This window comes from Epinephelus fuscoguttatus, linkage group LG3 (assembly GCF_011397635.1).
Source record: "Epinephelus fuscoguttatus linkage group LG3, E.fuscoguttatus.final_Chr_v1".
Lineage (NCBI taxonomy): Eukaryota > Metazoa > Chordata > Actinopteri > Perciformes > Serranidae > Epinephelus > Epinephelus fuscoguttatus.
Window position 1 is genome coordinate 31,507,005 of NC_064754.1, and position 26,072 is coordinate 31,533,076.

At 40.9% G+C, this 26,072-nt stretch overlaps 1 protein-coding gene and 1 long non-coding RNA gene across 2 annotated transcripts; one reads left to right on the forward strand and one right to left on the reverse strand.

Moving 5' to 3' along the window:
• Positions 1-686: 686 nt before the first annotated feature.
• LOC125886081 (procollagen galactosyltransferase 1-like) lies at positions 687-18,630 on the reverse strand. Its single transcript, XM_049572026.1, has 12 exons — positions 18,175-18,630; positions 11,080-11,190; positions 10,834-10,951; positions 8,840-8,974; positions 6,306-6,510; positions 6,100-6,219; positions 4,388-4,464; positions 4,196-4,302; positions 3,662-3,794; positions 2,011-2,138; positions 1,082-1,288; positions 687-974 (listed from the first exon to the last, which is right to left on the reverse strand). The coding sequence occupies exons 1-12, from the start codon at positions 18,606-18,608 to the stop codon at positions 704-706; spliced, it is 2,046 nt and encodes a 681-aa protein (XP_049427983.1). The 5' UTR covers positions 18,609-18,630; the 3' UTR covers positions 687-703.
• LOC125886082 (uncharacterized) lies at positions 17,287-22,834 on the forward strand. Its single transcript, XR_007448975.1, has 3 exons — positions 17,287-17,485; positions 21,493-21,668; positions 22,529-22,834. It is a non-coding gene; the product is annotated as an uncharacterized LOC125886082 (long non-coding RNA).
• Positions 22,835-26,072: the final 3,238 nt, after the last annotated feature.

Here is a 26,072-nt window from a genome sequence, read left to right on the forward strand (position 1 = left end):
ACCTTTAAAACATGGAACTAGGGCTGGGTCATATGGAAAACATCTGATATCACATATTTTTTTACCAAACACCTCAATATCGATATAGGGAAGATATTGTAGGGTTGACTATTGGCGCATTTTCAAAATATTTTAACTCTGAGACTGCTATGTGGATATGTGGATATTATGATGATGTGGGTAAAGGCAAATAGTAGAGTGCCAGAACAGTTTGATAAGTTCAGAAAATGACATCACTTCACTGTAATGCAGCCTTTTAACCAGGAAAATAGTCTGGAAGATATCCAAAATCTAAGGTGATATCTAGTCTCATATCAGGATATGGATATAATATCAACATATTGCCCAGCCCTACATGGTTCTGTTATCGGACCGGGCTGTGGTCAAGGGATGTGCGTTGGATGCAATAAATAAAACAAAAGCTGCTAGCTGACTCTTCAAGAGTTAACTCTACATCTACATCTCATCTCCTAAGAGAAAGATGAAAGACCGGGGAGAGAAATGTATAAGGAAGAGCATTTTTCCCCTCACTAACCCTGTGTCGGTCTGACTCTGCCTTTCCTCTCTCTTCTCCTGCATTTGTTTTATTCTCGCCATCTTATCCATTCCCTCCACCATCACAGCTTTATTCTATCCCCTTTTATCCTTATCTCTGTTTGCCAGAGTCTTCTCTGTCTCTCCTCGTCAATTCCCCTCTTCTTCGTCACAGCTCGTCCCGTGCGCTCCAGTTCTCCAGTTCAGACTGCAGTACGTCAGAGTTCTGGGCCTCGAAGCTCAGCTCCCCCTGCTCCTGAGTTTTCCTCGACTTGGCTCGGTCCCAGTCGGTTTTGACGGTCTCGTTGTCCCACACCACTGATGTTTCCGTGTCACTGATGTAGCCCTCGTCTCCCGTGTAATGGGTCGGATACACCAGAAGTGGCTCAGCAGAAAACGCGCGCAGGTCCCGAGTCTCAAAGTGGTCCATGTACTCTGACCTGATGAGTGAGGGAAACAGCAAAGTGATTAGATTTACAAGAGCATAAAAATGAGACATGATGAGAGGAGCAGAGAGAAGATTAAGGGACAGATGGGTTATACTCACACTGGATGTTTGTTGTACATGACAGGAAGGAACTCATCAACAGGAAGCAACTTGGTCAGAGGGTCGGCCTTGAGGAGCTTCCGGGCTCCTTGTAAAGACAACAGATAACCTAGTGTCCAGTAGGAGTAGTCTGCCTCCACTAGATTATGGATGTTTGGCACAGTCTTCTCTTGGTGGTCCACCTGCATCCGCTTTCGCCCGATGTAACTGTATTTAGTGTTCAAAACAAGAGGCAGCATAAATATCACAAACACTACACAAACAACTGCTGAACTTAATATGAAGTGTACAATATAATCTTTAGCCCCAGCTTGCTATTAGTGGTGCGTGCAGCAGAATTCTAAACACAGTGATACGATGTGTCTTATCGAAACACTTCCTGAGTTGTAGTTTTCTCCTAACATCTTTATATGCCTCAGACTTTTTTTAATTTATTTATTTGTTTGTTTTATTTAGTGAGGCGAGACATGGCAGGTGAGACCAGACAAGACTTAATACACTGGATGACATGACCAGATTGCAATCAAATGCAATCAAACAAAAACAAAGGAGACAAAAAAAGATAAGATTATATGCCTTAGACTTTCTATGAAGAAAAACCCTGATATTATCTACTGAGGTTGCTCATTTTTGGATACGTTCACGCCTTTACACACTTTGTCATGGTCTGCGCAGAAAATGAACGGTATTTATTTTCTGACATTACTCCTCCAAATTTGTTCCTCTCTGACCGTGATCGGTCTCTGTGAATGTGAACATGCTGCAGCAGCTCAGTCGTGTGATGCTAAGATGCATAATTCCCACAAGTGTCTTCAGCATGTGATCAGTGGTGTGTGAGATATCATGTGTGACAGATGGACGGATTTCACTGATAATCCTCTCTGTTTACTACATCGTGTTTTCCTTCTGTTCGCTGAAGCATCACTCACATGAGATCCCAGTCCAGCTTGTGTGTCTTCACCTCCTGCAGCAGCGCTTGGATTCGTCGCTTGAAGAACACCTCGAAGCGGAGGTCGTCCTCGATGACCAGGGATGTCTGCAGACCACGATCTACTATCTATACACAAATACAGAAACGCATGAGTTTTTGAGCACTACAGTGCTGCTGGGTGAGCTGGCATGTATGGAAGCCCTTTTTCACCAATGTGATGAAAAAAAGATCCTGTAAGACATAATTAAAAAAACATTCTTGAAATAATGACTTGGTATCTCAAAATAATGAAAAACGTTCTTGAATTTGCATCTTGCGTCCCGCAGTCAAAAGAGGTGTGACAAGCATCCCATACAACTCAACAGTGTAGGCTTAGTGTGACACACGTGTCAGCAGCACTTTATAAACAACAATGGCATAACAAAGCAATAACAATCATCTACCGTCCCTGTTGTATGGCAGCTGATCTCATCCTCTGCCTGGAGGGTAAGGAGCTCCCGAGTCATATTGTTTTACCAATGTGCAGACATTTACAGCTACTATTCTTCTTTTTTTTAGTTAGCCGCTAACTGCTAACAGCTACTTTCTAAATCTCCCATGGTGGGTCGCATATGTAACATGTCTTCAAAACACCACACCTCCTGTCCTGCCCAGCTGTCCTGTTAATACAGATACCTTTTCGACACTGTTACTACCTCTGGTGGCAGATTAAAGGCTGGACCACTCTGTCCCCTCATTCCGCAATTTTAGGTTTTATACAGAATGGTAGGGCGGCATAACAGCGCAATATTCCTGCTCTTCACAGGCAGTTTAAAAAGGATAAGTAAATATTTTGACAATGTTTCCTCATTATTTTAAGGTACTAAGGTCTCACGTCAGTTTTCTATCAAATTTCATAGTTATCCTGGGAAATTAAAATGCACATTTAATGGATTCCTCTGTAACTGTGGCTATGTACAAAAAGACACTCAGAAATGCCCTGCTGTCAAACACATAGGATTTGGAAAAAATCATCACTCATACAAACTGTTGCTGCTACTGTGAATATGGAAAGGATTCCCATTTCTACACGTTTTTTTTTTGTCCTTTATAACTATACTTATAACTAATAATTATGACTAATACCTTGACCAATTACCTTTGTCTGTCCTTTGGACATGGTTTTGTTATATAAACCATAAGATTTCTTATTTAAAGTGATCTGTATTTATATGTGTGGACAAAAAAGGGAAATTAAACTAATAATTTTGAGAGTGTTTCTTATCATTTTAAGATACTAAGACATTATTTTGAGAAAGTTTCTCAGTACACTGACTAATGGAATCTTTTTTTTCCCATCACGTTGGCAGGAAAGAGCTTCATTATTGCATTACTGTGATGGAAAAGCTTCTTAAATCCTTTGCTGCTATGCTGGAGTCCTTTGTTCTAAATTATAACATGTTCTCTTACATTAACAAAGACAGCAAGTTGCTGGAGAACCTTATTCCCAAAAAAAGCAGTACATTTTTTGTAACAAAAATAAAACAAGCTCATTAATCTCACCAGCTGCCGCTCCTCACACAAACTGAGTTACTGTGTTTTTCAGTAGTAAACGTTATCTACCATGCACAGGTAGACCCAGAGGCCTGAGGCCTTTCCAAGTGTCTCACCTCCCTCCAGATGTTGTAATGAGAGAGGAAACAACCCAGTTCACCCTTGGTGAGAGGCCGACCGTGATAAGGGTCTTTGTAACCCGGCAGCATTTTAATCCTCATAGACTCTATATCAGTCTTGTTCAGAGCTCTGAGGAGAAAGAGAAGGGATAAACACAGAGATTAGATGCAGAGACAATAAATTATATGGATGTGATGTGTGTGTGAAAACAGGAAACAGACAATATAAGACATGCGTGTGTTGCAAGCTGTTTTTTTTTTACTTATTCTCACCATTACAAATAAAGATGATAGAAGGTAAAACATGATGCTACCTACTGATTGGATAGCCTACACACACATGAGAGTTACATTTTACTCACAGACAAGATTAAACTATGTGGTTCAGAGAAAATTTAATTGACAGCAGGCACCCGCTACTTTTCACCTGGTTGTTTGTCTCAGCTCAGCCTAAACCTCTAAACCGCACATTGCCGAGGCACAAATCAGTAAGACACAGGCAGTGGGGGAGGAAGAAGATGAGAAACGTACTTGCCATCCACAGCAGCGACAACCTTACAGCTGATCTCCTGCTCATACAGACTTCTCAGCATCCGCTCACGACGGTCAGCTCTCCGCACCAGATTTATCATAAACACCTGGGTGCACAGGAATGCAAAACCTCACACACATGCTTGGGTTATTCTGTGTGTTTTATGTGTTTATGCGACTGAGTGTGCGTACCTCATCAAAGCCAATCTTGTCAGGCTGCTTGGGAGGAAGAGACAGGAAGCTGGAAGGCTCCAATGGAGGATTTCTCACTTTCAAAGGAAAACGGAGGGAAGGTTACAACGAGAATGTGTAATGTGATGGAACAGAGGTTCCCAAAATGTGGCTCTGGGATGCTCAGGAGTCCTCAGGAGATTTCCAAAATGAACCATTTGAACTAGATTTCTGTGAGATGAGTATATGTAGACACTGTTTTATCATTATTGGTATTCATTATGTGGGTTTCACAGCACATCCTGCTGGTGTTTCCTCACCTACAACACTCACAGTAGTGCTACACAAAGACTTTAGTATATACAGCAGAATATAACTAACAGAGGACAGTTTTAGCAGGACCCTACCTTAACTCTGATAACTTGGATTCTGTTTTGGGAGTCCCTGAGTCATAGCGCTACACTCACACATCACTTGTTTGGACACTTCTGTTTCCTCTCTTGTTTTACTGAATGTCTCACCTGGACAGCTTTTACACCCTTAATTGGCAATATCTTTGAGGTTCAGTGTGTAGGTTTTAGGGGCATCTATTTGCAGAAATGGAATATCATATTCTTAACTGTGATTTTAAGTCTGCAAGTAGCTAACGAGTGAGCCATCTCGCTTCCTTCTCATCTCTGTTGAGTTGCATATGCGCAGTACCGATCAGGCAGGATGTACGGGTTGGTATCACAACACCGCAAATCATATCTTTCACAAAACAATGTTTTCTCATGTGATACAGTTCTGATCATGCTTATTAGCTTTTCCAAACATCTTGGCTGTTACTGAGTAGTCACCGCCAAGATGTGTGTTTGTGTGTGTGTGGGAGAAAGAGTGGAGAGAGAAGGAGAGAAATACTAGTAGAGAGAGATAGAGTGTGGTATTGGTTACTGTTATTGCTGCTTGTTAAGGTTTAGTGCAGTGATAGCTCTTTTTTCAATCTGTTTCTGCACGTTGTGATGTGCCTGGATAAGATATGTGACCAAATATATTTTTCTAAATTTCAAAAGCAAAAAAATAAACATCGCTATTTCTAACAACATTAATTTACATTGGTTTAAAATGTGTGGTTATCAAAAGTTAAGAAAAAAAAAAAGGTTTTGAAAAGGCTAGCTGCTGAGAAGGTCTGGCCAGTCTACATTTCCTGGATTTAAAATCCGGCCCAAAGCACTTTGTAATTAAAGAGGCCTGTCCTACATGCTTGGCACATGGGAGAAGTTTCAGTTGATTGCAATCTGCAACATCACCGCTAGACGCCACTAAATCCTGCACACTAGACCTTTAAACTGAAAAAAATTGGCTGCAAAATTATTTTAGCAAAGGTAATGTCATGAACCAAAACATTGTCTAAATAGGTATGCCGTTTATAGGTAGAGGTACGTCTTTAGGCTACTTTCAGAAAACCTGTCTTGGTTTTTCATAATGGATGCGGTAAAAAACATTTAGTTTAGCTTAACACAAGTTGGGAAAATCAAATAAATGCCAAAACTGCATACCATTACAACATGACAATGCAAGTTAAAGATAAAACTGAACAACAGATCAGTACAATTGAACAAATGTCCATTGTACAAAGACGTAATCACGTCTAATTACAGCCTAGTGTCTGTGTAAATGACTGATCACATGCAAACTCTCACACTTTTGCTAAAACTGTAGAACACAAAGAAATCACTCTGATCTTGACTTACCCATGACCTCAAGCTGAGTATGCAAGAAGCTCTCCGCCTCATCCTGCAGGGTACCATGGGAACGCGTTGGAACTGGGAAATAACCATAAATCTCTTTGTTGCACACATACATCTGCACCTCTGCAAAGATACAAGAGACAAACATATAAAAAAACATGCCTAGAAAGACATTAAGAACTCCGCCAGATAACAACCCTCGGTCTCACCTGCAGCACGAGCTGAGTAGGCAAAGACTATGACATCATCCAGGGTCCAGCTATACTCTGGGTGCGGTGGATAAAAAGCCAGCTGACGGGAGGCCTCTTTCTGTAGGTCCACGAGGTAGGTGGAGTGGACCATCGGTACAGCGAAACAGCCACGGCGCTCTCCCTTACGGATAGGCATGTAGGCTGGTGTACGCTTGTAGTAACCCTGCAGTGAATGCACACAAACACTGTACAGTTATACGCCATTTTCTTTTCTTTCAAATGTCTCCCCTTCTGTTCCTGAGTTATGACGTTAAATAATGGTGAAAAAAGTGTTTTTGCAGAAATTATGATGTCAATTTGTCTAAGAATTCTTTAGTTCTGGCCAAAAACATCTTCTTTGTGAGGTCACAGTGACCTTTGACCACCAAACTCTAATCACTTCATCCTTGAGTCCAGGAGGACGTTCGTGCCAGACCTGAAGACATTCCCTGAATTACTTCCTGACATATTGGGTTCTCAAGAATGGGCTGGACGGACAACGGGAAACCACAATGCCTCCGGCCACAGCTGTCACTGGTGCAGAGACATATTAAAAAGCTGGGGAAAACTCAAAATCTGATCTGATTTGATCTGAGATGTCTGACAGAGACTTGATTGAGAAAATTGGTTGCCCAAACTCTATGCATCAACATCTATGTGTCAGTTTAAAACCCTTTACAGGACCAAGACATGTCTGAAACTTCAAACTTTACTAAAATACTAAAAAAAAAAAAAAAGAAACGAAAAAGAAAAAAATTCAGTGACTAAGCCTGAGTAATACTGACTTACATGAAGAGACATTGACAGACATCGCTTATTGCCTTTTGGCTACAGGCCCATTAACTGTCATTGAAGAAAATGTTCTCTGCAGGGAATCAGACAGGCAGGGTCTGGGTTAGAGTTTATTCTGTGCTTGAGGATAGACAATGTCCATATGTCTACTCTGATTTGAAAAGAAGCAAGGATGAGTACTTGAAGGCATCCTGTCCAGACAGAAATATATCACAGACAGAACTGCATCCAAGACACCCACATACAGTACATAATGCCCAATAAATCAGATGTGCAAGTCTGATTAGTCAAAATCAAGCTGGCAGAGCTGTAATGATGTCTGTAAATCTGAAAATTTTACGGGATATGAGGCATACATTAATTAAAAGTCACTTTGGCCCATAGTTTTACCAGCAGCACAAACCACAGTAGTATCTTTTAGATAAATATATATATATATATTTATTTATGTATTATATATTATTTATAGATATTGGAGCAGGACAGATTTAGCTCACCTGTTAGACAAATAATTCACTTTAATTTACAATGTATATTTACCACAGCATTTCGCTCCTACCCAGTAATCAGAGGGGAATCACTTGAATACTTTAAGAATAAAAAAACCTCTCTACTGGTCCTTCAAATTGACTCGTTTGCTGTGTTTCTGAAGTGACTTATTCACACAAATTTGATTTCTTCATGCACAAGAAAAAATAATCAAGTGTGAAATTCCCTCCAGATCGAATTTCTGCATAATGAAGGTGGCAGGAGATGCACTCTATTAATCTGCAGAGCCGCATGAAAAGTGACATTTTATTCACGATCAGTAACTCACAGAGTAAATAACAGACTTTATGTGGATTGCATTATCTGTCCAAAGATGTAACAATAGAATTACCACCTCGTGGTTGTATGCCTCCGTGAACCAGTCAAGTTGCGGTTACAGTTCACAGCTACGTCAGTGAAAACATGGATGCTTTATACACATCTTCTCCCTGGCAGCACAGAAGATCTATACAATCAGCACAGCACACTCAAGATCAGCGTCAGCAATTCAGTATCTAACCAAATTTCTCCCTGTCTGGAGGTATGACACTGGATAATGGCCAGAGAAGTGTTTTTGCATTACATTATGATGTTACAGTGAAGCTGACCATCGACTTTTTGGATATAAAATGTCATCATTATACCCTACTAGACATTTGTGTGAAGTTTTGTCAAAATTAGCAAAATAATTCTTGAGTTACGGCCAAAAACATGTTATGTGAGGTCGCAGTGACCTTGACCTTTGACCACCAAATTCCAATCAGGTTATTCTTCAGTACAAAGTGGACGTTTGCGTGAAATTTGAGAAAATTCTCTTACGGTGTTCTTGAGATATCCCATTCACAAGAATGAGACCAAAAGATGAATAACTTGAAAACATAATGGCCATGGCTATTGCCTGGTGGAGGCATAAACAACTGTACTTTAGTAATGTGCAGTTCATACTTTAAAGCCCATGCGTAATACTTGCATTAGTAGTCTTACAGTGACTTAGAGAGTATTTGATTTGGTGTCGTAACTAGAGTGACTTTACTGTTTTAAATGTTTAATCTGATTTCTAATGTCACCACAGTAAACTTATTTTAGCAGAACATTTACACCACACCCACACCCAACACACAAAGCAGGTGAAGGAACTGTGAAGTGTACCTAAAGCTCTACATGCATGTTAGAAGTCGTGTAAATTGCAGTACCTGTGAGGTCATGCCGCACCAGAAGTTAGAATACGCAGCTCTGGACTCCAGCATTGGCGCTACGATCGTCTTGTTCTCACTAATCAGCTTCCATAACGTGTCCGGATTGGTGAGCAGGTTGTCACAGTCAGCCACCTGCAGACAGACGAGAAGGGCACAGTATTGACAAGACTCAAACACACACATGCACATGCAAGCACAGACAAAATGTCACTCACTGTCACTAAATGATTGATTGAGCCACAGCAACATGGTTCGATCACAGAATACTGCGAGCATAAGCAGCTCCCTCCTGCCCCACTTTAACTCACAGCCCAGAATTTTAAACAAGCCGTACAGACAGGCTGCACTTGTATTTGCAGTAGGATGTTCTCCACTCTGGTGTGTTGAGAACAACCTCTGCTCAATACCAAAACTCGATATTTAACCCTTGTGTATGTTTGCCTCCTTGTGTCTCACCAAGAGCAGCTCCAGTAAATGAAGACTGCTTCCAGTCAACCTGCATTTTTTTCTGCCAAAATATTTGTCCGGATACTGCCAATTTAAAGCTGAGGTCATTCTTACATTGACATTTGAAACCGTGCACTGTACTCTACATTTTTACTTACTCTTTTTTTTACTGATGATCAGCTGTGTTGAAGTATCAGCTGATCCCAAATATAGACAGATCTTTACTGGCCTGTAGGAGTGTACATCCCAAGTTTCAACACAATACGATATTTGCTGAAATTAGAAAGTCTGCCATGACACAATTTTGAGGGGCCTACGATCAGTTTGAGACAATATCAGTAAATATCTTCAGTCTTTTTCTTGACTGCTTGACATTGTCTGCCTGGCGATGAGCTGCGAGCACTGTTTGAATGTTTAGGGAGGAGGTGTGCTTGGTGACACAGACATGCCATCAGAATGTCAAGATAAAGGTGTATCTTAAAGTTGATGCTATTTATTGATGTTTTCACTTTGCACCGATGACTGTGGATCATTGCTCCTTGAATCATATATCAATCCAGATTTTCATGTATCATTACACCCCTACTGGCCTACATATCGGCTCATGAATAAAACATGAACTTGCACAAGAGAACTGCCAAAAATATGTCTGAGGTGGTGTAGAAACAGTGTCACCATTTTGTACTGGTTCATCTGACAAATTAATTTTTCAACTGGAAAAATTCCTGATCTGTACAGATGATCTTGGCTATAGCTCTTTAATGACCAAATACATCATGGCTATGACAAATAAGCTGGCAATGGTAGTGAATGAAATTAAAAATACTCTCACAAGCTTTTGAGAAAAGCATTTTAACAACTCTACATCACTGCATCATATATTGACATACAGGAAACCATAGCAAAGATACTTGGGCTTTATTGTACATTATGGAAAAGTCGTACCAGTTAAAAAATAATGTTAACATGACTTAGACTGACGACAAACAAATATTTGAACTCCATCTCTTTCCTTCCCACTGCGGCGTTCATCTCCTCGATCTTCTCCATTACTTTATTACATTAGCACAGCTCATTATGCTTTATGTTGCTTTGCTTACATCTGCTGTGACAAAATGGCCAATTTATAACACAAAGAAACACTTGCATGTCACAGAGATAATCTCTGGAAGATTAGATTTTAAGACTAAAAAGAAATTAAGACGTTAAATAAATCTGCAGTAGTCATCAAAATGTCTCTTCGTCTAAAACATGGCTTTATTCATTGCTCATAGATTTCGTCTTTATTGCAGTACCTTTTTATTTTCTATGTAAAAGACTGAGCTTTACTTTCTCATCCATATATTTAACATTGACCTCCTTACCCTGAACAGGTATTATCAAGTGCAGACAATGCATGCTTGAGTATTCAAAGAGTCGAGCGCTGTGACTCAGCTTACTTACTTCCACGTATCTCTGCTCACTTCTGACCCAGAGTCAGAGACTTCACTCAGAGTGCATAATAAGAGGAAGCTTATGAAGCTGTTGAGGGGATGATAACATACCAGCAGGTAGTCGGCCCAGATCTCGCGGGCAGTATCCAGCGCTGCCTGACGGAGCTTCATTACATGTTCATAACGGAGATTATTCCAGTGCTTAGGCCCCACCTCATCTTCAAAGGCACTGAGACATGCACGGACAGTAACTATTAGGTAATGCATGTCTCACACACATACTCATTCACTCATATACGCATGCACACACACACACACACACACACACACACACACACACACACACACACACAGTACCTGGATTCATCGTCAGGTCTCCACTCCACATAGTGATAGTCATTCTGCACCTTCACCAGCCAGTCTCTCAGGATGGCTGTGGTGTTGTCTATGTTGTGATCTGTCGCCACCCTGAGGGAGAGACACAGGGACCTTGAGTAAGACGCACCTTGATCAGCAGTACCACCAATATATGGTGTCTACTGGTATCAGACACTTAAATTTAGTACTTTTTATACCTTTTCAAGATATTTTTTAAGCAAATTTAAGAGCAGAGGTTGGTTCTATGTAGGAATATGGTTTTTAGAGTGAGTAAGGGTAATTTACATTTCACCAAAAAGTGCAAGTATGACATAAAAAGAGGGTACTAGGTTCAGGGGCAGGTTTAAAGATTTGTACCATCACAAATGTGGACTTTTACACAGAAGAGCTTGATTCATTTTGACAAAAATATATTAAAAGATAAATAACAGTTAAAAGGTTTGTGGCAATTAGGGCCACACAAATTCAAATTCAAGACAATTTAATGACCTTTCAGATAAAATATTTATAAAATTGAATTTAAGACATTTTACAACTTTTTAAGAAGCTGCAGACACCCTGTAACAGGGCTCCACTTATTGACTACATTAATTGTAGCTGATAAATTATTCTCTGTTTCCTGCCAAGAGACTACAGATGAAAATTAGCTTATAGCTAACTCTGGTGCCGCTAAGTAACTGTGCACTGTCCCTGTAAAATAAAATAAAATAAAATAAAATAAATAAATTAGTCTATCAATTATTTTTTCTAATTATTTCTTAATAATTTGGTCCATAATATAGCAAAAAATTTTGAAATATGTCAAGCTGGGTTTCATAAAAAGACCAAGATGATGTCCTCTGACATTTTTTTTTCTCCAAAACCCCTAAATATTCAGTAACTGGAGGAGTAAAAACTGAAAATATTCACATTTACAAAGCTGTTATCAAATGAGTTGGCAATTAATTTAATAGTCGACAATTAATTGATTAATTATTGCAGCTTTATCCACCAACCATGTAAGGTACTCTTTGATGATCCAGTGTTACTATGGGTCAGGGGTAGATCTACGGATAAAATCTTGTGTCACCGTGTTGAATTTCATATTCCAACAACGATTCAGTGAGGTCCACTAAATCTTTTTTATACAGCCCGATATCAAAAATCCAAAATTCACCCCAAGAGCCTTATATTAGGGGTATTAGGGATGCACTGATTTGTTGCGCTGGAACGGTATTGGTCCCAGAACTGACATTATTAAGCCGAGCCTGCTCCTAATAAAAACTGCTTCGTGACCTGTCATTGAAATTCAGTGATTCCACCTTTATTCAGCTGCACTGGGCCAATGGCTGAGCACCACAGCAATCCCTGTGCACAATAATGCCTTATTCATAAATATTTGCCAGCAGTTATTATTCTGTCACTCAAACAGCATTCTCACAACAGGAGCTTCATTGTTTCCTCCATTCATTTACTGCAGTGAGCTAATGTCTCTTCACAACTAATGCCTCCACTTTTAGTAAGAAGTGATGTGTAGTTGTATGCTCATGTTAACTTACACATAGAAAAGAGATCCCAATCCATTGCATTCATTGGGGAATGCAGATTTTGAATTAGGTGGAAAAACCACTGGTATCAGATTGGTACTTTGTAATGGACAATTACCCACAGGTCAAGGTAGCCTATTGGAATCTGTGTTCCTATCTCTGGACTGGTATTCTGGTTCTTCGGAATAAGCCTGATCCAGTGATATGCATCTTGACAAGTTTATTTTTGTCTAAATTCAATTGAGAAAGAGTTTATAAATTAAATAATTAATAATAAGCAGAGAAAGATACTGACTAAGTCAAATACTGTGATATTTCAAAGTCAGGTTGAGACATTTAGCTCCTTCATTCATCAGTAGAGTGCCTTCATTAATAGAAAGAAGCGACAACAGTGTCAATATGCAACTGATTGTTAAATTCTGTAATTTATCAAGCAAATTAAAAAGCACTGGAGTTGTAAATTCAGTAGTTTTATATTTTGGACAAGTGGAAACCTCCCAGGCAGAAAAATAAAGCCAACACAGAGGTGCCAGAAACTGCAGTTCTTTAAACGCCTGCTTGAGGCTCCAGAAGCGAGTCAGTCCCCATAGACTCCCCATGTTAAAATGCCCAAGCAGAAATAAACATGTTTACAGCCTGGTACAAAAAATAGTTTTGGTCTCTATAGCTACTTCCCCCTTCAGGACAACTGTGGGGGGGGGCGGGGGGGGGGTTATATCTCGTCCATTAACATTTTATTAAGACCTAAAGCAGTATGCATAATTAAGGGTGGGCTGCTTAGAGTGACAGGCTGTGTGTGGATAGTGTCCTCCACTTCTCAGTCAGATCCACCCCTCGCTCCTCAACAGCACCAGCCTCTCATCCAAATATAGTCCAGATAAAAAAAATTGCTCCAGAAAAACCAAGACAGCAGGTCCACAAATCAATGGGTGACATCACCCGTGGTTTTAACAGAAAAAAAAAAAACAAAAAACAATTTGGAGACGCTACCTTGGGCTCTAGTGGGGCAGCATAGCTCAATATTTTTCTAGAATTGTTCAATTTTGTGAATCCTACCTGCCCATGGCATGGACCCATCCCGTTAATTGGATCCACTCCAAAATGTAATGGCTTCTAAGTTGGACCATGCTACATGCCTCCACCAAGTTTTGTGAAAATCGGTTGGACAGCTTTCACGTAATCCTCATCCAAAAAATGAATGGAAGTGAATGGGCGGCCACGTGTGGGCGGCCCGTGGACACGCCCCCTGAGTTGGATCAACACCAAAATTTAATGTAGTCTAAGTTGACATGTGTTACATCCCTCCACCGAATTTTGTGAAAATCGGTCAAAATCAGTTTTTGTATAATTCTGCTAACAAACTAATAAATTGGGCGGCATAGCTAAAAAATTGTTCATTTTTGCGATAAAAGTGCCAAATTTGGGACATTTATAGCTTAATATACTGGAACAGAACACTTTGGTCAACCCCCCAAGCTGCTGTTATCATTGTTTTCAGGACCACAAATATAATTTAGAGACCAGTTAAAGTGAAAAATACTGTCACTATAATCAGGAGGCCATGAAATTGGTAGAGGATTATTTTTCTACAAATACCCAGCATTGATATCTCTATGCAGTTTCTTCACTTACACTGCTCTGTGCTCTCTAGTGTTCAGATATCCTGAATTAATTGAACTAAATCTATTTTCAAAATGCACATGAGAAAAAGTTTAAAATCTACAGAGGATAATATGTATTCAACGTAAAGACTGAAAGAAAAGGAGTATTAAATAATCCACTACCAATTTCATGGCCTCCTGATTATAGTTACAGTGACACTGTGATCTATGAATGTTTTTCCCCCTTTTGTTCTTCTTTTCTCATAATATTCAAGGCCTCGTTGTAAAAACAGCTCTATCATTAAGGTTCCTCATTGCTGCAGATGGCTGCACTAGTTAGATATGTCCAAACTGTTACAGTGTAATTGTTAAGTATGTTCACTGAACATTGTTCAATGGCCTTATAAATAACTAAATCTCACCATTGTGTTGGATGTCTTTAATTTACTGTTGTCCTACATTAGAATGAAACATGTTTTTCACTTTAACTGGTCTCTAAATTATATTTGTGGTGCTGAAAACAATGATAACAGCAGCTTGGGGGGTTGACCAAAGTGTTCTGTTCCAGTATATTAAGCCATAAATGTCCCAAATTTGGCACTTTTATCGCAAAAATGAACAATTTTTTAGCTATGCCGCCCAATTTATTAGTTTGTTAGCAGAATTATACAAAAACTGCTTGACCGATTTTCACAAAATTCGGTGGAGGGATGTAACACATGCCAACTTAGACTACATTAAATTTTGGTGTTGATCCAACTCAGGGGGCGTGTCCACGGGCCGCCCACACGTGGCCACCCATTCACTTCCATTCATTTTTTGGATGAGAATTACGTGAAAACTGTCCAACCAATTTTCACAAAACTTGGTGGAGCCATGTAGCATGGTCCAACTTAGAAGCCATTACATTTTGGAGTGGATCCAATTAACGGGACAGGTCCATGGGCAGGTAGGATTCAATTGCCTGTTCTGGCCACCAGGGGGCGAGTTTCTCATGCCCCAATATCCAGATTTGTTCTAAATATATTTGTCAAGACATCTGGCAAATTTGGTGCTTTTATCACAAAAATTAACGATTTTATAGCTATGCCGCCCAACTACTCTGGAAATTCATAATCTGAATATTTCACTTCCCTCTGATATTTTGCAGACTTAACAATTAAGTCATTAAAAGCTGAATCAAAATCATAGTCAGTACTGTAAATAAATGTTTGCTGCCACCATGTTTCAAAAGCAATGACTTGACACTAACATACTAAGATATAACGTGGAGACTATCACTATTGTTAGGTCAGAAAACACTTTGCAATTTAAACATGATGACCAGAATGATGTAGAATGTTCCACTGATCATTTGTCTGAACCACGAAAATCAAATAAGCTCAGACAAGTCTATCAGTTAACTGTAACATATCCTCAAACTGCCATTAATGCATTTTCGTGGCTATTTGGGCGCAGAAGAAGAAGCTGAAATCAGAATATTGCAAATAATAATTTTATAGAGTTGCCTACTTACAGTCATTTTAAAGGTCTAGTTTGTTGGATTGAGTTGTATCTAGCGGTAAGGGTTGCAGATTCTCACGTGTGCCAAGCATAAAGAGAACTACAGTATTGTGGCTGACAAGAAAAGGTGAATGACCCAATCTAGAGCCAGTGTTCAGTTTGTCCATTCTTGGCTACTGTAGAAAAACATGGCGGACTCGGTGGAAGAGGACTTGCTTTGTATGTAGATATAAACAGCTCATTCAAAGGTAATGAAAACAGAACAATTCTTAATTTCAGGTGATTGTACACCAATGAAAACACAGTTATATACCATGTCTGTCAATATATCCTCCTAAATCCACACACTGGACCTTTAATCAATTTAAAAAACACATTTAAGATGTATCTTGATACAACCAAACCCCATAAAATATTGCATTAATAATATTTATGTAATATCTGTTTCTACGTCTGTCCCCTGAGGGTCTTGCTGTCATAGGAGCAGAGTTGGACATCACTACTGTTCGGCGTGGACAAAGAAGATCACAGGCAGACAATAGGGGCTGAAAAGCGGAGCAGTGGCATTCGTCTGCTGTCTGTGTTATCATAACAGATCTCAGTGTGTGTCGGGGAGGGGCACAGACGCAGACATAGCAAGAGAGGGGGAAAGAATGCGTAAATATGGGAGAAATGGATGTGCTCCCGGCCCTGTCATGTAGTGAGTGACAGTCGGCGTGCTGCAGGTGTTAGTTTCCCATCTGTCTGTGGCCTTTTAACACAGCCGTGCCGTCCGAGCACCTACATGTGACCAACCCACCTATCCATCTTCTTCTTCTTCCCCCCGCTGCTCTCCCTACCTTTTGCTCTCTGGCTGCTGTGAAGTTCTCAATGAGCAGAGGTAGTGAATAAAGTTTACAGTGAGGAAATATTTGGGTTTGCTTGAGTGCCAGCAACAGAGCCATGCCTCAAGGATAAGAGAAAGCTGAGAAAGAGACAAGAGAGATAAAACTGGAAGATTTATGGACTGATAATATCCATCCTGCATGTCCCTGCAGAACACGCACACACACACACACACACACACACACACTTATTTAGGCAGTCTGCATAAGAGTGTGTCTATGCTGCCGCTTGCCAAGTGCTCCATCTTAACCTGTCGGGCTGATAACTACAGGTATCGACAGGTGGCATGCTAGCAGCTCAGTTTATGTCTCTCACGCTGCATTTCAAACCCTTTTATATGTGGTCTTTCACTGAGGGAAGGGATATGTTGTAGATCAAAGCAACCATGCAGAAAACTGAGCTCCGGCTGCCACATGGGCATAGTTAGACTCAGGCACCGAGGCTGAATTTGCTGGCTGGGATACAAGGGGAAAAAAGCTCAACATTCAGGGTGGTTTGTTTAAACAGACACAGGGACACTTGAATCCCTCATTCTAGCTCCCACTGCACACTCTCAGAGCGGCTTGGCACCCTGTCGGATGAAGCAATCCATGGGAGTTTGAATGATGTTGCACTGCAATCCAAACTCACACAATCACATAAACTCTGATTGAAGATATTGCTCTTCTTTGCTTTTATTAGGTCACAGGGTTTGTAGGAAATACAATCTAACCTGTCAGGGCTGAATGCTGATGAAAAGATTAACCTAATCTCCAAAAACAGATCTACTGGCGCAGGATCAAAATGACAAGAGGAAGTGAGCAGTAGAGACAAGAATAATCTGGAAGGCTGGGGGCTTGGTGGCGGAACAACAGGCCGGGGCTGAGGAAGGTAAATCCTGCAGAAGCTTTTAATAGACAGCTTCACAGACGCAGTTTGTTGAAGGTGGATTGTGCAAGATTTTGACAGCTCAGGTGGCAATTTGAAAACTTTTTTTTAAAACAACAATGCTGGTTTTTGTTCGAAGACGAAGATGTGGAGAGGGGAAGAGGGAGGGGAAAAAGAAATGGGAGGGTGGGGTAGAGGGGAAAAGCGGAGGGGGGATGAGAAGGAAGATCTGTGACTGAATGGAACTTTTTACGGGCCTGTCTGATGGCGCAGCCCGCACTCCGGGCTCTGCTGCCGGGGCCAAGTCCTTATAATACCCCGGCACATCCACACCCACGCTGCTCTAACCTATACTCATTTCACCAACGATTTGATTTGTGAGGTGTGAAGATAACGAGCTCTTGCGTTTACCTACATCTGAATAACAACACAGCGGCCCCACATGGCCAAAACCCACAAGCGCACGCGCAAACGCACGTAGACTTTTCTCCTATAATATGTCTACATGGGCTTCCATATCCATATGAGCCTTACGTGTCTCTTTAATGAGCTCACACTCACGTTAAATCACATTAAGGCATACTTTCCTGCCATTTTAATATTCTTACAATACTTTTAAAAGTTTTGACACAATATAATCTGACATTCAGTGTCATGAGTCCTTTTATAAGAGTAAAAGCGATGACACTCACCACAGCGCAATGCGGTCCTTCGGGTAGTCGAGGCGCTCGAGGGCTCCGAGGAAGAGCGGCAGAGAGTGCGCCGAGTTGCGGCAGACCAGCGCGACGACGACCCGGGGAGCGAGGAGCGAAGACTCGGGGCTCCAGCGCTCCTCGGGGAAATACCCCCGGCTCGGACCCGGCAGGAGAACGAACAGCAGGGCGGGCAGCAGGGAGGTGACCCGGGGCATGGCAGGGGGGGAGAAAGACTCGCTGGTGACGCGGCGGACAGAGAAGGGCACGGAGGATGTGGAAGCTGAGGGTCCCGCTGTTGTGTTATGCCGACAGTAGATACATGGCGGAGGAGCAGGCTGAATTAAAGGGCAGGTCTGGGCTGGTTTAAGGGGAACTCTGTGTTCTCTAAAGACAGCAGCAGTTCCTAATTTCTGTGTCTTCTCTTGATTCATATTAATAAATGTCACCAGGGAGCTCCTGTCAGGCTTGGGTTTTGGATGAATTGTATTTTATATAAATAAATTATTGTATCCCTCAAGGCTGATTGTAAAGGCTTCCCCCTTTAGTATGCTGTCCTCCCCTTTAAGAGCCGATCCAGCTGTAGGAAACAGCTAGAAAGCCACATGGGCGTGTCCATGTGTTCAATATGCTGCAGGCCTGTCAGGCAGAGACTGGTCATACTGGCCTTGTAATTTACAACAGTAGCTGGCTCCCAATCTATTTGACTGGTGGACCCCTTAAGATGAAGCAAAACTGTCTGTCTGTAACCCCTCATGACAACAGCTGTGAAAGACTTTTTTTAAATTCTCAGATCATTTCAAATGCAGAACTTCACAGGCCTGCGCTGAAAGTAAGGGGGAAAAAGCAAAACGTTTACATTAAAAAAATAAATACATAAATCACCCCTCAGATTTTTCTTGGGACCCCTCAGGAGGTCGTCAGGTTGGGGGTCATTGCTTTGCATCGTCAGTGAAGTTAGAAGACATGAAATATGAATTAGAGGTTCTCACACTTCATTTCGTACAGCCAACTTTATGCATTCTACCTGAGCCCAAAAGTAACAGTACAAAGTCCAAAAATATATCCTCCTGAGCCCCAGAAAAAAAACGTTTGGATATGTAGATTTTTATTTTATTTCATGTCATAGTAATTGGAATGTAGGAACCATATCACATAGATTTTTTTCTCTCATGAAATGTTCTTTATAAATGTTTTGTATCATGTCCCTTGTATTGGACATGGAGTCAACCTTTTCCACAAAACATACATTTACATTATATAATTAAATTCCCTTTTAAGATATGTAGTGTTAAAGGCATTTTGCATGCTTTTTAACTGGTTATACATAGTGTGTGTGCTTATGTGTGTGTGTACAAGAAATGGTTAAGAATGAAAAGAAGCAAGTCTCGCTGTCCCCCACAAAGGACGTGTTAAAATGTGTGTTTTGAAAGGCTTAAAAATGAACAGACATTTGAAATCTTAATACAATACAGTTAAGGCTCAGACTACTCAGACCACAGTTCCCCACTCCCAAAGGACAAAAGATATGTTGTGTTGGTCACACCGCCATGTTTGTTACATCTCTACAAAGCCCAGGATGTCCTTTTCCCAGTCTATCTGGAGTCAAATAGACTGCATGCATGGTTTTAAAGGTAAAGGCCTCAGTGTCATGTCCCCACAGGGGAGGATGAATTGCTGGATCTTAGGTGGATATATCAACATTATGCAACAAGGCTACTGTAATGTATGCTTCAATGTGCCACAATAGGTCTGTAAGTCATGACTGTTTTCATTACTGATCATTTAAGCCTATGGATATTTTTTTTTTAAATAAAAGATTATCGTTAAGTCTAAAGTATCAGAAAATTGTTTCCAAAGATATTCATGTCTCTGTCACTTACTAATTAATGAATCGTTTCACCTCTGATATACTAAACTATAAAACAGACATACAGTAGCATAAGTACAATGAGGTTATCAGGTTTATGTTTAAGTATATTCTCTTTTTTCCTCCTTGAAATTTATAGTTTAATTAAAGGTCCAGTGTATTTACTGGCATCTAGAGGTGAGGCTGCAGAATTGAAACTTCTCCTGTATGCCAAGCATGTAGAACTACAGTGGCTGATGAGAAAACACAAAAAAATAAATAAATCTGTCTAAAGCCAGTGTTTCTTTTGTCCGTTTTGGGCAACTGTAGAAACATGGCAAACTCCATGGGAGAAGACCCACCATGTACACAGATATAAACAGTTCATTCTCAGATCATGAAAACCACGATTCTTATTTTCAGGTAATCATAAACCAATGAAAACATAATTATGAATATTACATACCATTTCTGCCAATAGACACCCCTAAATCCTACACACTGGACCTTTAATGATACATTTTTGGGGCTTAAGTGTCTGTACATAAGGCTGAAACAATTTCACTATATAGCTGTCAATTTGTTCCCTTTCTATTGAAGTTGTATCTTTGTTCTGAAAAATATACAGAGGACATGATCCACTCTCCCTAAACCTTACTGTACTCTGTGGTGCTCTACAGTTCTTTCATGGTTCAGTGACATGGATGTATTCTCCTGCATCAAGCACTGAGTTTTCTGAGTTGGCCAAAGTGTCATCCTGGTTAGACACGGTGCTTGGTGAGAGTGTTTCAAATCCTGAGGTGGAGCCTTTAGAGGTTTGGCAGAAGTTCTGCTGGCAGTCACAAGGAGGCAGCAGCTCGTGGTACATTGGCTGTGTGACACTAGAGGTGGGGCTGCAGGGGTTGCTGGGACTGACAGGGAGAGGTGAGCACTGTTGTGGCAGGAAGTACCTCATCACTGCAGGAAAACGAAATCTTGGGTCTACAGCCTTGAAAATGAAGCAAACAAATGGTTCAATTAAAAAGAGCATTCAGTGCTTAACCTAAACCTGATCACACACTGTACCTAATTGGATTAAGAGGTCAGTTTGTCTTTTGGGATTGAGTGGAAGAAGGTTGTTAGGGTGGATGAAGAGGGCTTGTTCTGGATTCACCACTGCATAGTAACGAGACAGATCCTGAAATCAAGGGGAGTTACTTTTGAAAAAAAGACCTAAATAAAGAAAACAAACATACGCAGACAAAGATATAAAGACACAGACCTGCTCACCCACATCACGTGTAAATGCTGGTAATCTTATCTGCAAGATCACCTCCAGAATTAATTGACATTGAAGAGCCAACAATTCTGTTTCCAGGTACTGTTTTTGTTTGCCGTCTATGTGTATGAGACAGGGGCAGACAGAGAAAGGTGCATTTGGTTTGTAGTGACAAGAATAAAATAAGTGTGTGTGTGTGTGTTTTTCTCAGCCCATCCTGCCACACACCTTGACCACTCTCTCTTTGATCCTACACAACACTGTCGTGAGCTAGGAAGAGTCAAAAGAGAAACATGGATTTTGTGAGAGCAACCACCAGAACATCACAGCGCACATATCAACCACCTGGAGGTGAAAGAGGAGCGGAGGGATGTGAAAGACAGCATGGTGAGTTTTCACCACTCTTTACCCTAAAGGGAGCTTCTGTATTTTTCAACCTGGACCCTATTTTCCCCAGTTTTTGTGTCTAAGTGACTAATAGGACAGCAATTTTTGAAATTGGTCCAGTATTGAGAGAGACTGCTGCAGCCACAGCAGTGGCAGGCTGCAGTGTAATCGCCAGGGGCAATTTGGCACTGCCACTTTCCGTCCATTAAACGTGCTTGTTTTTGGCACTGACAAGCTCAGATTATTATATGTGTCTGACAACACCCCGGAACAGAAGAAAAAAGTTTTTCCTTACCTTATGCTGGTCTGTGTGTCATTGTAACCAAGCCTCGCACAAGGAGAGGTCTTGAAATCTTGCAAGAGGTGACTTGTTGCAGGAATAACAACGATGGAAACATAAGTGAGAGTTGGAGAGAGGAGTGCCAGGAAGTGTTTGTTTTGTTAAGGTACAGAATGCGTAGCTTAACTTTATCTTAAAGATTTTAACTGCTATGGCTGGATATTTAGCTGACTGCACTGTGAAATGTCAAAGTTTGAATTCTTCTTGAGCACGTTCTGGTTACACACATTAACAAACAGACCAGGGCCTTTTCCATAATGCTTCTAGACACTTAAAATATCAGTCTGAGCCTGTTAGTGGCAAAAACACACTTTTAGATGTCATAAATTGACTGTGCACGATTGCCTTTAGAAATTACATCGCAGCCTGTTTCACAGCTGCAGCTGCCACAGTCTCTCTTAACCTCAAAAACTGTTGTCTCCATTAACCACTCAGACACAAACATAGGAAGATAAGGTCCAGGCTAAGTTTTCTTTGAAATTACTTGATACACTGACATATTTGTTGAATTATTTTGTAGAGAGTGTTCTGAGCTTTGAGTAGCAAAGGCCTCCAGGTTCCACTGTGGACTCCCCATATCTCCTGGAGCCACATACGCCCCTCTAAGCCTAACTCCAGCTTCCCCAGGCACTGCCACACCCTGGCATCGTCTGGTTCAACGCCACTCAGAGGTGTCAGCACCTACAATAAAAACATCTGTGCCATGTACTGAACCACCTTGGAATTTTTCAGCACAATGTATTGTTAATGTGCTGCCAGTTTTATCAGCTCCATGTACAAGACTTGGATTTTGTTCAAGAATGCTGATGATGTATGATATGATATACCCCACACTGGTTTAACAGAAGATGTTTAATACTTTTGTTTAAATACTTTAATAATAAATATTAATATTTCAAAAGAAACATGACGTGAGCTTACGTTGAAGTATTTCATGCCTCGGGGCTCGTAAAACACTTCACATTCCATCACATAATTACACAATCACAAAGCTGCCAGTCAAATAATGAAGTAGTCTAAAGAAACTATAGAAACACCTCGCCTGTCGCCTGAGGGAAACTTTTATCAATGATCCACTTCTGCTGTTACTTTGTGCAAGACAAACAAAATCTTCAGCTACCACCTTTACATCTTGTGATTCACAGAAAGTGGAGGAATGCTATTTGTGACACCCAGTGATGGTTTTGGCTGTGTGCCTTTGTGTGAACATGAGTCGCTGGCAGTTCAACCGAAGAGTGACTTTCTTCTTCACATTTGATATGAGGGATTGAAGAGGCCTGGTGAGCTGGCAGGTATTTCAGAGGAAACAAAAAAAAAATTAGACATTTTTTTTCATAACTTTCAAATCGGGAACCCTTAGATTTTAATTGGGTCCTGACATCAAAGTTATGAACAACGAAGGTGCTTTCTGCCTTGACAAGACATAGCAAAATCTGTATTTAAATGGAAACAGTGGTGCAACATCCTGCTGTGTACGCAAGCACACTGCCTTTTAATTTGGCAATTATTAAACACATGTCACTGCTGACTGGGTAACACCTCTGACACTCTCACCAAATGAGAAAAAAAACATTCCTCAAACCTTGTTGAACATAGTTTCAGACCAATTAGAGGAAACATTTTGTTCAACCTGGAAACCGTAGCGAAACACTGCACACCATTTTCACATTGAACGTGCCCCTGTTGTTTTAGAACACGTCATTGCTAAAATGTGGCAGAACAACATCAAAACTAATGTCTTAAAGGTCCAGTGTGTAGGATTTAGTGGCATCTAGCGGTGAGGTAGCAGAAATGAAACTTCACCCATTTGTCAAGAGTGTAGGAAAACTACAGTGGCTGATGCAAAAACGGGAAAGGCCCTTCTAGTATTTGATTTATAGAAACAAAATGGCTGACTCCATGGAAGAGGACCCACTTATGTGGAGAAATAAACTGCCTAGTGTGTAATATGTAAACATGAAAGTCCACAAAGCTGCGATATGTGACAACTTGGAATGAGAAAGTTTTGATCCATCACACTGAACCTTAAAAAAATCATAAAAGAAAGGGCACATTTCCCTCACCCATCACCTCTTTTTCAATGTCTTTCACTGATGCTTTTTGAACCCAGGACAGAAGCAAATCACCACAGGTGGGTGTAGCCACTTCCTACAGAGTGCAGTCAAGCTTTGGGACGATAGAGACTGTAATATCGGCTCACACATGTCCTATAAGTTGAGATGCAGTAAAAAAAAAAAGAATCAAGATGCTGAACACATCCTCGTTGTACATTTTCTAACTTCACAGAAACAAACACACACCTGTGATCGTGTGAGTGATGTCGTGCTGCAGCAGACTGGCCTGCTGCAGTCCTGCTGAGATCTGTTTCTCCACATCAGAATGATAGCACGACAACTCCTCCTTCAGTGCAACCATGGCAGCTTTTATCTGATGCTTTGCTGTCCTGTGGACCTCAGACAGCAACTGACAGGCATGCATAAATACAGATGGAGATTAGGAGAAAGACACAAAAGGTGCATTTGTACACTGGTTCCTATCTATTTATATATTTGTATAGAGACATATTATTTGTCCTTTTCACCCACTCTGATCCAGGCTGTCCACTGCCTGCTTTGATGTTCAATAATCCTGGGATATACTTGCTCCATGAGGTAAGGCATCACTGCTCCCATCACTATGCTTACCAACACCTGAAGGACAAAGGGAGACAGAGGGAGAACAAAGATTAAAGAAAGGAGATATTAGAGAGGCAGCAATGCACAGATGATAGGAAATAAAAGGCAGAAAACAACAATGCAATAATGCATGACATCATATCTCTTCCTCATCGCCCACTGCATGTATCTCTGTTTGACAGTGATCTAAGAGGGCCCTGGATTCTGGTGAATCTTCACACCAGAGTGCTAACAGATGATACACAGTCAAGGCAACGGGTGGGAAAAGGTGGCATTGAAACATGAGGAAATTTGTCTGGCTCATGATTGGGAACAGCAATAAGAGAACTATACCAAGGTTGTAGCATGTTGGCCCACCGTGTCTGTTCCTGGTGTGATCCAGTGGCCAGACACACTGGGGCACTGTAAGGGTGCTGTATGAAGACAGGAAATGCTGTGGGGCAATCCCAACATGCCAGTTTACCACCTGATTTATCTACAAAAGCACAGACATGCACACACATTAAAGTGTGTTTGTTGCATAGAACTATAGCAACAACGTATACAGACTGCCAATAGACAGGAAATAGCAGCTGTAGTCTAAGAGCATTCTTAATGTGGCGGCACATGTCACCCACTAACTCACAATGCTTCTTGTATGGAGGTGCGAATATGACATCCAGAAATCACCAGCTCTGTCTTACACCCCCAACTCCTTTCAAATAGCTGGAGCATTTAAAGTCACATCCACCTTACACCTTATAACATCCTGGAGCACAGAGCCCAAGTTTGTTTAAAGGGATAGTTCACCCCAAGTTCAAAAATACATATGTTTCATCTTACCTGTAGAGCTATTTATCATTCTAGATTGTTCTGGCGTGAGATGCAGAGTATTGAAGATATCGGCCGAAGAGGTGTCTGCCTTCTTTAGAATGTAGTGCAACTAGATGGCACTTTGCTTTTAGTGCTTTTAGTGCTTAAAAATGCATTTGAAAACTTAACAGCAATGTCTCTTTTCAGAAAGGATGATCCCATTACTCAAGATAATCCACAGACCTTGTTGTGTGCAGCTTTATGTAGGAACTATTTTCTGTTTACCAAAGTACACCCACCAACCATATCTCCGTGCAGAAGGAAGCATGTATCTACTGCTAGCTCACATAGCACCACTGAGCTTACTAACAATACAGCTTAGCTGAGGAGGACGGCATTAATCTTTGCCTCTCATCTATGATGCATGCTTCCTTCTACCCAGTGATTCGGTTGGTGGGTTTAGTTTGGTAGAAAGAAAATCATTCCTACATGAAACTGCTCTCAACAAGGTCTGTGGATTATCCTGAGTAACCGGGTCATGATTTCTGGAAAGAGACATTGCTGTTGAGTGTTTCAAAGTTCAAGAGAATGACAGAA